General features: G+C 45.1%; 1 protein-coding gene and 1 long non-coding RNA gene across 4 annotated transcripts; one reads left to right on the plus strand and one right to left on the minus strand.

Annotated features, from left to right (window-relative positions):
- Positions 1-94: 94 nt before the first annotated feature.
- Positions 95-1,957, minus strand: LOC141566601 (uncharacterized). Its single transcript, XR_012489362.1, has 3 exons — positions 1,643-1,957; positions 500-667; positions 95-216 (listed from the first exon to the last, which is right to left on the minus strand). It is a non-coding gene; the product is annotated as an uncharacterized LOC141566601 (long non-coding RNA).
- Positions 1,958-2,043: 86 nt separating this feature from the next.
- ATF6B (activating transcription factor 6 beta) lies at positions 2,044-11,783 on the plus strand. Of its 3 annotated transcripts, none has more exons than XM_074311360.1 (18): positions 2,044-2,167; positions 2,584-2,663; positions 2,858-2,936; positions 3,215-3,294; positions 3,429-3,564; positions 5,373-5,458; positions 5,623-5,758; positions 5,840-5,971; positions 6,083-6,234; positions 7,057-7,242; positions 7,331-7,422; positions 8,551-8,730; positions 9,351-9,458; positions 9,767-9,854; positions 10,101-10,171; positions 10,278-10,389; positions 10,693-10,777; positions 11,195-11,783. In XM_074311360.1, the coding sequence occupies exons 1-18, from the start codon at positions 2,083-2,085 to the stop codon at positions 11,419-11,421; spliced, it is 2,115 nt and encodes a 704-aa protein (XP_074167461.1). In that variant the 5' UTR covers positions 2,044-2,082; the 3' UTR covers positions 11,422-11,783. The 3 variants fall into 3 exon arrangements, with proteins under 3 accessions (XP_074167461.1, XP_074167462.1, XP_074167464.1); XM_074311363.1 differs by having other exon boundaries at positions 2,058-2,167; positions 3,255-3,294; XM_074311361.1 differs by lacking the exons at positions 3,215-3,294; positions 3,429-3,564 and having other exon boundaries at positions 2,049-2,167.
- Positions 11,784-12,635: the final 852 nt, after the last annotated feature.

A 12,635-nucleotide genomic window follows, 5' to 3' on the forward strand; every position in this document is an offset into this window, starting at 1 on the left:
CATGGAGAAAGTGACAATGAAGTAGTATTCAAATTGTCAAGCTATATTATAACCCTTGTCCTGTAATGCTGAAGAACCTGAGGCAAGACAGAGATTGGGTTTTTAATATTTTAATGGTGGAGAATTTGAACTAGCAAAGCCAGCCATCTGGATTGGATCCTTGTCTCAAAAGTATCCAGCCTCCAGCAATTAATTCCAGATACTTTCATAGTGCTCCTATCAGGGAAACAAAGGCAAGAAGAAAGAAATATTTAGAAAGTCATAATTTCAGGAAGGACCATTAATTCTGATAAGTTGGGAGCGAAGAAGGTGGTCGATCTTGATAGAATAAATCTAAATAGCAATCATTTCTGCTTTTGCCTGAGGGTCTTCCCCTTCCAGATTTTTGGATTTGTTTCTTTTTTTTTGACAAGCAGAAGAGATTCTTTGTGTCAGTTATTATCTGGCCTTAATCACTGAATGGGTGCTGCTTCAAACTGAGACCTGTTGAAGGCCTTACCTTAAAAAGGCCAAGGTCTCCTATTGCATCCAGAGCCATCTCAAGTTGTCCTGATTCTTATCTTGCCACTGGACCCAGATGGCTCAGGAGGGGAAAATGAGGCAGGTGACCTTGCACATCCCTCCCTCACTTAAATCCAATTCACTTGCATATCAAGGCATCACCTTCCTGAAGGACAAAACAACAACAAACACAACAATAATAATTACTTGGTGTTATCTTCTATTCTAGTTTTCTGAAGTTCTTGATTTGCTTATAAGTTATAAGCTCTAGTCTTTACTCTCAACTTGTATCTTATTTCCCTTTGTATAAGGCTCATTTTGAATATAAACTTGTCGTTGCACAAAAATGGGCCCCCAGTATTTATATAATTGGATAATGCCTAGAAATTTAGGGTCACCCTGGAGTGATAGCAAGCCTAAAGCCTAAGGGGGGGAGCCCAAGGCCAGTAGAGGTGGGGTGAGTAGTACATACAGAAGAATCAATGTGGGAATAAGAGTACTGAGGGGGATGTAATCATTCTCTGCCAGTATCTGAAGAGCAATCAGGAGGAGCAACTATTGATTTCAGAGTGCAGAATTACAGGAGGAAAATTGTTGAGAAGTAGATTTTAGTTCAACATAAGTAAACATTTTCAAAATCATAGCCTCCAGAAGTAGTCCAGGCTGTTGGAGAATCACAGAGAGGTAAGATTCAGAATTAGAAGGCACCCCGGAGACTATATTCAACCCAACTCAGGGCTAGAAAGGATAGGTCCTCAACAAGCATTTGACAAGTAGAGATACAAAGGCAAAACCATTTTCTGTCCTCAAGCAGGCTAATGCAGAGACAGTAATTTACAAGTGAGGTTAATTAGAGATAATCTCAGAGAGCGAGACCAGCATTAATGAGCACAAAGAAAACTTTTTGCAGAAGCTGGAATTTTAATTGAGATCTGAAGGAAGCCGGTCACGGGTGGAGAACCAACACCCTCTCTTCCGCCCCGTTTCTCCCCCCTCCCCCCGCGCCATATTCCTCTAGGTCCGCAAGCCAAGCTTGCAGATCCTTATTCGATTCTAATTCAGATAAGAATTTTCTGCCCTTTGAAGTTTCCTCCAACAATGAATTTTGAAAAAAGGAGGAAATAAGAAAAATATTTTTTACACATTATCTGTGAGAGGAACCAGGAGATGACAAATAACCAGCGGGGAAACGACCTCCAATAACTTTCACAAAATCCGGGCACGTGTGACAAGAGATTGGAACCCCGAATTCCTGCGGTTTCCTCCACCTTCTCTAAGGAGCGGGGAGAAGACCGCTACAAGAGGGCCTAGCCGTATAACTCGAGGTAGTTGCTTCCAAGAGGTTCTTACTCCTGAAGGATGTTACACATGCACCACGGGACAGTCGGGCTTCCCTTGCGGGGTTCCCATCGCCCCAGAGACACAGAGCCTCGCTCCCATTGGCTCCACCAAGCATTGAAGCATTTGATTAGTCAAATTGACTTCCGGGGAAGAAAGGGGCACAATGGTGTTGTGATTGGTCTATACTGGTAAAAGAGGGTGGGGCTTCGAGCCGGCTCCGGGTTGGGGGGGCGGGGGAAAATGGCGGCAGAGCTGCTGCTGCTCAGCGAAATCGCCGATCCGACTCGCTTCTTCGCCGACAACCTGCTCAGCGCTGAGGACTGGGGTCCGCGGGGAAGGGGTTTGGGAGGGGGCGGAGGCCGCAGCGGGCAGCTCCAGAAGGGATTGTGAGGAGGGTACAAAGGGCTAGTGAGGAATGCCATTAAGGACGCTCTCCTCTCCGGGAGCTGGGTGGGGCGTGGCTTCTGGGCTGAACTATTTGGGGGTGGAAACGGGGTGGGTCCTTCCCCCCCCCCGCATGTGGTCCTCCTTGTGGGTGCCGGTCGCGGGGACCGTTGGACTGCTCCACTGCCCTTTTTTTTCACGTGAATGTATGAGGAGCCCCCCCTCCCCGGGGAAGGTCCGGGGCTCGGGAGGAGGTGTACCACTATTGTAGGAGGGGGCTTTGAGTCCTTCGGACTGTACCATGATGGGAATGGGGGGATGCCCCTAAGACTGATGTTTGTCACATCCCGCTTACAGACCGCACTCTCTATAATTGCCTTGATGAAGTGACCGAGGATCAAGTTCAGCTCTTCAGGTGTCTGGAGCAGGATGTCCCGGTAATTTTAAGGACCGCACTGGGGGCCGCAGGGTCTGGTCCAGCCTCACTGGGGGCCGAGGGAGATGAAATAATCGGCAGAGACCACACTGCCGCCCCCAGCCTGCCCTGCCACTTACACTTCCCGCGCGGGAGCAGATCTGTCGCGTCCTGCCGGGTGCCCTTTCTCACGCCGGTCCCTCTCATCCCTCACAGTTTGATGGCGGCTCTGTGGACACGAATATGAGCGTCTCCTCCCCTGAACCCCCATGGGACCCTCTGCCTGTATTCCCAGGTGAAGGATAACTTGTACCCCATCTTCCGCACATTCCGGTCTAATTGTCTCCCAGATTGGAAACATGCTTCCCAGCCTCTTTTCCACTGTCCATTGCTGCCCAAAGGCCTCTGGGAGTAAACAGAAATTGTTGTTTTCCCCCATTTTTCCAGATGCCTCTGGGTAGCCCTTACCCTGAGCTTCCAAGGCCATTCCTCCTTCTCCACCTTCTCCCCTGCACGTTCCCTTTAGATCTTTCTTTCTTATTCATCACCCTCCCACACACCCCTCACTTCCAGACCCACAGGTGAAGTCAGAACCTTCTTCCCCTTCTCTCAGCTTCGAGTCTTCTCTTCTCTTCACGGAACCTCTTGGCCAGGTGAGAATTTCATTCTCCTTCCGCTCTGGATGGGAGTCTTCCTAATTTCATTCACACCTTATTTGTGAGCTGAGAAGCTTCTTCCCACTCTTCTGTGATCTGATTTATTCTTTCTTTCTTCCCACTTCCTGTAGGTTTCTGTGGGGGAAGAGGTACTTGGTGTGAAGATAGAATCTCCCAGCTCTCCACACTGCCTTTTGGGGAAAGTTCTGAAGCCTTCCTTCGGAGCTGTCCAGATTAGTGTGGGCTTCACCCCAGATGACCCCTCAGGTAGTCACCGGTTTTTCTCCCCCCTCTTTAGACTCTCGTAGTATAATGGCAAGGAAGAACTAAAGGATAACCGGCAAAGAGATCGAGGGGAGGGGAGATCAAAGTCCAGGCCTATGTTCGGGAAAATGAGCAGAGAGAGATAGATGTCCCGTTCTCCCTTCCCTGATCCGTATTCCAAATATTCAGCCCGGGAACGAATCCCATTCCTTCAGCTTTTACAGATTTCATTTGTGTTCTATTCTGCAAGAGTTCTTAAGTGAGTTGTCTTGTCTCCTTCCTGGTTGATTATTCAAGAAATGTTAATGGAGGGCTTATATGTGTCTTGTCCTATGGAAAGTGCACGATAACCCCTCCCTATCCTCAAAGAATTTACAGTGTTTAGGGAAAGGACAAAACAGAACATTTATGAAGGACTTGTCAGTTTCTATTTGTTAGATTTGGGAGATACAAGGACCAGCAAACAAGACAGTTTGCTGCCTTGGAGGAGCTTATATTCTAATGGAGGAAGATGAAACAAAAAGGGGATCTGAAACTTGATGGGGAGTGTGGCATGGTATAACACGGATGTCTGCACAAAAACCAGTCTGGAGGTTAATGGGAAGCAGATTAAGTGAGGGCCTAAATAGTGGCAGCATGACTGGATTAGTCAAGGAAAAATATACACTGAAATAATAACACTACATAGGATCTGTGATTAAGTGCCATAATCAGGAGGGTTATAAGTGTATTTGCAAGGAAAAATGTCAGTGGAGGAGATAAAATTTTGTCTGGATCCTGGAAAATAAAGGAAAATTTGGAGCAGGTAGGGAAGAAAGAGTAGGATGTCCTAGTTGGAGAATGCAATATCTAAAGCAGCGGTTCTCAAACTACAGCCCGGAGGGCCAGATGCGCCGGTGAGGACGGGTTATGGCCAATGGGCTGAGAGGCGGAGACAGTGTGAGCTTTTGTGTTTACTATAGTCCGGCCTCTCCAACAGTCTGAGGGACAGTGAACTGGTCCCGGACCTATTTAAAAAGTTTGAGGACCACTGATCTAAAGGATATTTAAATTAAAGGAGCAGAAGTTTGAATGGACAGAGTTCATGAAACAATGAGGCATTAACCTGGTTTGGAATGTAGGCTTTGAACTGATAACTAGCAGAAGATAAAATTGAGTAAGTAGGTTGTGACCTTAAAATATTTATAGATTTGAACTGAATTGTGAAGGGCCCAGATTGGCACAATGAGATAATATAGTGAAGAAAATTTTAGAGCCATAAAATACTGTGTAAATCCAAGCTGTTATTGTTATTACTTCATCCTTTAGGTAGTGGCAAACAGTAGAAAGATTTTGATCAAAGAAGAAAGCAATGTTTGAGGAAGGTTGTTGTAGTAATGGTGAAAAATTGAGTGGATTTTATTTTAAGAATTTGGGGAAGATGAAGAGGCTAAAGGCAGGAAGATCAGTTAGGTTATTATGTTCCAGGATTAAAGGTGATGAGGACTTCAATTGGAGTTAAAGTAATGGGAATAGAAAGGTATGGTTATAAGATATTTTGAAGGTGTAATTGTCTCTCACTCACTCTATATATCTAGTCAGTCTTATCTTTTCTACTCTCACAGTATCTTATATGCATCTTTACTTCTCTCTATTCACATGACCATTTCTGTGGTAAAGACTCTCTTCATTTCACACATTGACTATTGAAATAATTGCAAATTTCAATCTACTCCAATCTATTCTCTACACAGCCACCAAAGTAATTTTCCTAAAATCTAAGTTCGACCACACCACCCCTTCTCCCAAACCTTTCTTCTTCCACCTTACAGATGTACAGACCAAGACAGAGTCCATCTCATCTTCTTCCTCTCTTAGCTCAGAGGCCTCATTGCTCTCCGAAGAATTCCCCAGTAAGGTAAGCCTCACCTCGTGCTTTCTTCCCAACCATTTTGTTATTGTCACCCTCCCCCAAGTATAAGAAGTTTTTCTCCAACCAGAATACCTCCTCACCATTCCTTTCTCCTCTCTCCCCTACTTCTTACCCCCTCCCTTTTTATCTGTACTCTGCATTCTCTGCAGCCCTTTGTAGAAGAGGAGGCACTAGGATTAAAAAAAGAATCACCAGCCCCTCAACTCTGCCTTCTAGGGGATGTCCTAACTTCCCCATTTGGATCAGTCCAGATTAATGTGGGTCCTAACCCTGATGGCCCCTCAGGTAATGTCCATTCTACCTTCTGAATTTCCCACTGTAAAAAACCTGCCCTCCAGATAACTCTGCTCTCTGTCCCTTCCCCAGGAAAGGCCCTACCCCACCGTAAGCCACCATTGCCACCAAAGCCTGTTATGGTGACAAATGTCCCATTGTGCCTCCGAAATTCACCTCCCAGTACTACAGTTCTATTGCAGCCACTAGGCCAGCCTCCACCAGGTATGGAAGAAGGGACGTAGGACTGGATCCAGGAAGACCACCACTTCTTGAACCTCTGAACTAGAATACAGGCTGCTTACCTCACTATACTCTTTATTTCTCTCACTCCAGTCTCATCTGGATCTTCTGTAGTCCTTTTCCAGGGACCTGTTCAAGTACAACCACCTGTGGGGGAGGGGTCAGCTCCCTCCACTCCCAGATTGGAGAGGAAGAGCATTGTTCCAGCTCCCGTGCTTGGGACTCCATGTCCTCCAGAAGTGGATGTAAGTATTAGGGGAAAATGAGGGTGACAGATTAGGGAGGAACCTCTCATAAGAAAAAGAAGTTGAAAAAGTTGGAGATGAGACACAGAATAGGGAAGAGATAGGAGATAGCAGGAGGGGAATGAGAGTATAGGGCCCGAAAGGATGGAGTCCTGGCTTAAGGATGCAGAGACAGGGAAGGCAGGGCTGTGAGGGAGTAGAGGGCTTGTACTCAATAGTGGTTCTGAGGAAAAAGAGAGATGAGCTGAAAAGAAAGACCTTCCACTATAGCAAGATTGAACTTTTTATCTTGAGGAGGGATTCATAAGGGAAATTAAATTCCCTTTACTAACTGAAGAAAGAGAAAAACTGGAGCAACAGAATTTTTCTTACTGGGTGTTATTCAGTTGTTTTCAGTCATATCCAACTCTTTGTAACCTGATTTGAGGTTTTCTTGGGAAAGATAACTGGAGAGGATTGCCATTTCCTTTTCCAGCTTATTTTATAGATGAACAAACTTTGAGGCAAACAGAGTCAAGTGATTTTCCCAAGGCCACACAACTAGTAATTTCTGAGGTGAGATTTGAACTCAGGAAGATATCTTCCTGACCCCATCCTCAGCACTCCATCCACCTCATCAGAACTAGGGGAAATTATGAGAAAGCTTCTTATAGATAGATCAGGGAGAGGGAAGAGAAACTCTCCTCCTGGTTGCCAGGGTAGGGAAGCCAAAAAGTAAGTTGGTTTGAAGTCCTGTAAGGGTCTGCTTCTAGACTTGGGAGCAGGACTGGAGGTCTCTGAGAAGGGAAGATCTGTGAATTTTACACACACACACATTTTCAGGCAAAGCTGCTAAAGCGTCAGCAGCGGATGATCAAGAACCGTGAGTCAGCCTGTCAGTCCAGGCGGAAGAAGAAGGAGTACCTGCAGGGGCTGGAGGCCCGACTTCAGGTGGTCCTTTCAGACAACCAGCAGCTCCGCCGTGAGAATGCAGCTCTCCGACGACGACTTGAGGGGTTGCTGGCAGAGGTGAGGGCTCTGAGACCCAAGGGAACTTGATGACAGAGAGGAGCCTCAGGGTGACTTACTCTGTCTTGTTTATCTTCTGTCCTTCTAGAACAGTGAACTTAAGTTTGGGTCTGGGAACAGGAAGGTCATCTGTGTCATGGTCTTCCTCCTCTTCATTGCCTTCAACTTTGGGCCTGTCAGGTAAGGTCCTATTTCCCCTTCACTTTGTGTTCCCTACACTTGAATAAGATGAAAGGATTGAGGCTTCCCATTTTCTTTGCCTTGGGGCAGAGCCCATCTTATCCCCCTTAGAAGCTTCTTTTGATTCTTTCATATACTTAGGAATCTCCAGGGGCTCCTTTTGCTTCTAAAATAACACATAAACTCAGTTTAGCATTCAAAGCCCTTCACAGCTAGAGTTCTACTGTTTCTTTTATCTTTTCTATCCTTCCCTTCTTTAACCAATGGGATGATTGAGTATGTTATGTTTCATCTCCCACCTCCATACCTTTCTAGTCACTTCTAGTCACTCTTTGCCCCTTCTCCATCTCTTCTTATCTCTGAAACTACTTTGTATATATCTTAAAACTGATTTATCTGTAGACAGATTTCCTCACTATAGACTGTAAGCTCCTTGAGGGCAGGGATTGATTTCCTTTTTGGCTTTTCATCCTTAGCATGTAAGATAATGCCTAATATATATAAGTGCTTAAAGAGTGTTTGCTGAATTTAATTAATTTCAATTGGATTTAATTAAATAAATAGGAGTATCAGGCATAGCTGTTGATTTCTTCTTGCCTGTGCAAGAATGTTTTTCTTTCTATGTTGCCATGCACCTAACCTTTCCACCAAGGGAAGGACATCCTCTTGGATGAAATATGAATATTGTGCTGTGACGTCCTTCTATACTCCAGTCATCTCTCTACTCTCACCAGATATTATTCATCTTCTGTCCCTTTCAAGTTTAATGATATAGATCATCATCTATATCATTATTTAGATCAGATCTGCCATAACCTGGGATAGATATAGAACAGGAGGGATTGATAGGTGAGTGGGTTATTGGATCCTTTCCCTAACTAAATCCTTCCCACCCCAGGCTTGGATTCTAATCTGGGCTGTTACTTCCCAGTTTTGTGATTGTGACCAATTCATTTAACTTCTGTGACTCTTGAGTTTTGTTATATCTCAAATATGAATAATAACATTTATGCTCCAAACTCCACAGGTTTACTATAAGGAAAGCACTTGATAAATCTTCAGGTGCTATTTAAATATGCATCATCATCATCATCATCATTATTATTTTGGCTTTCTCATCTTCCTTAGCATCAATGAAGCACCTCCAGCTCCAGCCTCACCTCAGATGAGCAGGGAAGAATCTTGGCCCCAGAGGCACCTCCTAGAGTTCTCAGAGCAAGGGGTAGTTACTGGGCAGGACACCCAGGGCATACCACTAGACCACAAAGAATCACAGCCCAGATCTGCTGCAGGCCAGCCATATTTCAAGTAAGATGAGAACAAGATACTCCTCACTGGAATATCTCATCTCCCATTTTCAGTATATATCTTCAGTGTCTACTTTTTCTCCCAATTCATTTCAAGTACCATTTTATTTTTCTTGACCCCCTCCTCCTTTCTCCCCTGAAAATTTGCCTTGTATTTATTTCATATATGCTTTTGTAGATATAAGTCACTACCAAATGAATGTGAGCTCTTGGAAAGTAAAGACTTTCATTTTTTATTTTCTATTCCCACTTTATCTCAAAGCTTAGTATTTGCTGATTGATTGAAACCCTCTTTACTTAGTGGGGATGAAAGCTATCTTACCCAAATCTCTTCTTTTTTTTTTTTTTTTTTTTTTTCTGAGGCTGGGGTTAACTGACTTGCCCAGGGTCACACAGCTAGGAAGTGTTAAGTGTCTGAAATCATATTTGAACTCGGGTCCTCCTGAATTCAAGGCTGGTGCTCTATTCACTGAGCCACCTAGCTGCCCCTTCCCATCTCTTCTTGAATGTTAGTCTTTCCCCTTTCTGTCTCTTTTCCTTCCCCTTACCCCCCCATCTCTTTTGTTGAAAGTGAGATTGTGGCAGGCTCTAGCTGTGTATGTCCTCTTTGCTCTACTCCAGGAATGTAACAACCTTTTCCAAGGGAGCCAAGGAGCTATTTCTGAGAGACTTAGACCAGTTTTTCCTCTCTTCTGACTGTCGCCACTTCAACCGGACTGAGTCTCTCCGGTAAGAGGAATCCTTCATGGTGTGTAAAGGTCCCTTTGGAGTGTTCATCACTTTCTTTTCTGCCTAATGTAGATTGATGATAGACTCTCCTGTACTGAGAGATCATGTGCCCATTCCCATCATTCCCAGATTTAAATTCTTCATTGGCCTTTTCAAAAGTTGACTCTCTTTTCTAGACTTCTGCACTCTGTAGCATTGACTTTTGCATGTGTGCACCATGCTAGAATAGGATAAGCTCTCAGGGACACTTATTCCAAGAGAGGGCCAGGGAGTGGTATCTGATTTATCCCTGGGCTCACTCTTCCTAGGCTTGCAGATGAACTTAGTGGCTGGGTCCAGCGACACCAAAGTGGAAGAAAGAGGAGTTCTCAACTCCGTAAAATTAGAGAAAAACAGGTAGGAAATGGATGTATGATGGAGATTTTAGTGGGCTGATCAGTAGTGGTTTAGAAAACCAGGTGGGGAGAACCTAGGGGTCCTATGGGGTAGAGAAGGAGAGATGGGAATAGGGTTTGAATGGTGAGGAAATTTGAACTAGAGGAAATTTTGAGTGTGGACTATATGGTAACAGCTTCCAGGAGCTACCTTAGGACTGCTGCTGTTTCTCCCCTATCCCTGTATCCTTGATTTCCTTTTTTGTAGAAATTTCACCAATGGAAGAAACCACCTCCAGCCTGGTCAGTCCCTTCTCGACCTTCTGGCCCCCCTGAAAGGTAACTGGGGGCTGCTGTGTGCCTACTCCTTTCCTCTTGGATGGAATTTGAATGGTGTGCTGGGATGTCCTTCTGTCATTCCCAGTCCTCTCTCCACTCTCACCAGGGACTCTGTGAGCCAGCTGCAGCTGTATCATCACCCCAGGCATCCACAGCCAGAGTTCCTAGATGCCATTGACCGTCGGGAAGACACATTTTATGTTGTCTCCTTTCGAAGGGTGAGCTTCTCAGCCTTGATCTAATCAGTATCATAAGTGGAAGAGGGAGCAGGACCAGGGCATAAGCTTTCTCAGTGTGGGGCAACTACTTTTGACCTCACACTGTCTGCATTATCATCATGTTCAGTCTTCTGCACTCACTCCACTGGTCTAATAGGGCTTCTGGGGAGAAGGGCAAGGAGCGAAAGGAAGCAAATGAAAGAGGGAACAGACATGATACTCTACCCCTGCCTGTTCCTTTCTCATTTGCTCAGCACATAGTAGATATTTAATAAATGTCTATAAATGATTATGATTCTCTAGGATCACCTATTGCTCCCAGCAATCAGCCACAACAAAACTTCTCGTCCAAAGATGTCTTTGGTGATGCCAGCCATGACCCCCAATGGTAATTCTTCTTTCCTTTATAGGGACAGGATGAGAATAGACTTCAGAATCAGAGGGCTTAATGGATCAATCCTATGGGGCAGTCAGTTTTGAGGGGGAAATGGGCGTCATAAGTACTGGACAACCATGAAATTCTAAAGGAAAAACAAGGAGCATCTGGGGGAGAAAACAGAGCAGGACAATAACTGGGGGAAAGGAGGAGCCTGAGTCTGACTGTAGCAGAAGCATCATCACTCATCTCTCTCTCTTTTTTTTTTTCTCCTTCCTAACCTTCATGGCTCAATACATGTGCCTTCTCCTGTTTTGTTCCATTTCTCTCTGTACACATGCTTATCCTGCTGCCAACTCTTTCTCATTTTTGTCTTTTCTCTCCATTATTCACATTCTGATCTAATCCTCTCCCTCTCTCCTCCCACAGAGACCCTGTCAGGCCGGGGAAATACAGGGGACTATGAGGTGATGATGCAGATCGAATGTGAGGTCATGGACACCAGGGTCATCCACATCAAGAGTTCCACAGTGCCCCCCTCCCTTCGAAAGCAGCCCCCTCCTCCTTCGGGCAATGCTTCAGGCAATCCTTTGCCTTCTACACCCAGCTCTTCTAGGCAAACTCCTCACCAGCCCTTCTATCTTGGTCATCCCTAGACAGCTCTGACTTGCATTGACTGAAAGCTGAGAATGAGAAATGAGAGATTAGAGAATGAGAATCTCTAATGCAGGGTTTGGCATTTATAAGGCACTTATTTGGAGATGGAACTATCCCTTCTATCTAGTTCCCTTTTCTGTACAAAAGCTCCATTTTTTTTTGGTAGGCTCCTGCACATACCTTTTATTCTGCCATTTCTCCAGTGTTGGGGATGGGAGTTAGTCCCCAGGTGGGACTAAAGTTTTTACATTTTGTGGGGAAATTATTGGGGGAAAAAGGGGAAAGGGGATGATTGAGAGGTGATTGATGTTTGTGTGTTATTTTTTATTATTAAATAAACAATTGAGAGGGAGTGAAGGAATAGTGCTTTCCTTCCTGGGTTTTCATTTGGGCTTTAAAGGAAAAGTGTATTCAGTACTCCAAGGGGTGTATTCATAAGCAGAGAGAAAAACAGAAAGACAGCTGGATATGGGGTGGAGTGGGTGTATCATCTCAAAGCTAATGTCATCACCTACCTCCTTCTGTCGTCCTCATTCCTCCCCCCTGCCATGAGCTATGTCTAGCTCTAATACAGGGTGTGGGGAAAGGAAAAGAGAGTGTCCTCAGAACTGACAAACTGATGGATGCACAATCCTGGACTGTTTGTTTAAACAGGATGGAATTGGGATATCTCCACCCCCTGGGACCAGTCATTGGGTCCCTACACTTGGATAGGTTCTGCCTCCCACAGTCACTCAAACCTTTGTGCCTAGACAAACAATTAAAAAAGGCCAGAGGGATCTGTGCTTGGGAAGGAGTGGCTACTAGGGGGTAGTATATGAGATTCTGAGTAGGGTGGGGTAGGTTTGCACTTGAGGAGTTGGAGCCCCAGAAGTAGAGAGGGGGGAAATAATTGGAGTGGTACAAAATACATTGTCAGCCCTGATTGGGAAAGGGGAGGGTTTGAGGGTGAAAAAAGAGAAGTTTGATGGGAGAGGGCCAAATTCTATTCAGTTGTTCCTATGAACCACCTCTGGGGACATGACCATGCTGAATTATCCTAGGTCAGAAAGCGCCTGTAGGCTGGGCTGGGCTGGGCTGGAAGCCTGTAAGACTGGACATGAGCCACCCCGGGACTGGAGCCCAAGTCTACAGGGGAGGGACAGGACCTCATGTGTCCAACCAAATTCTGCCTCTGTATCATCTCCCCCCCCACAAAAAAAAAAAATACATG

This window comes from Sminthopsis crassicaudata, chromosome 4, assembly GCF_048593235.1.
Source record: "Sminthopsis crassicaudata isolate SCR6 chromosome 4, ASM4859323v1, whole genome shotgun sequence".
NCBI classification, from domain to species: Eukaryota; Metazoa; Chordata; class Mammalia; order Dasyuromorphia; family Dasyuridae; genus Sminthopsis; species Sminthopsis crassicaudata.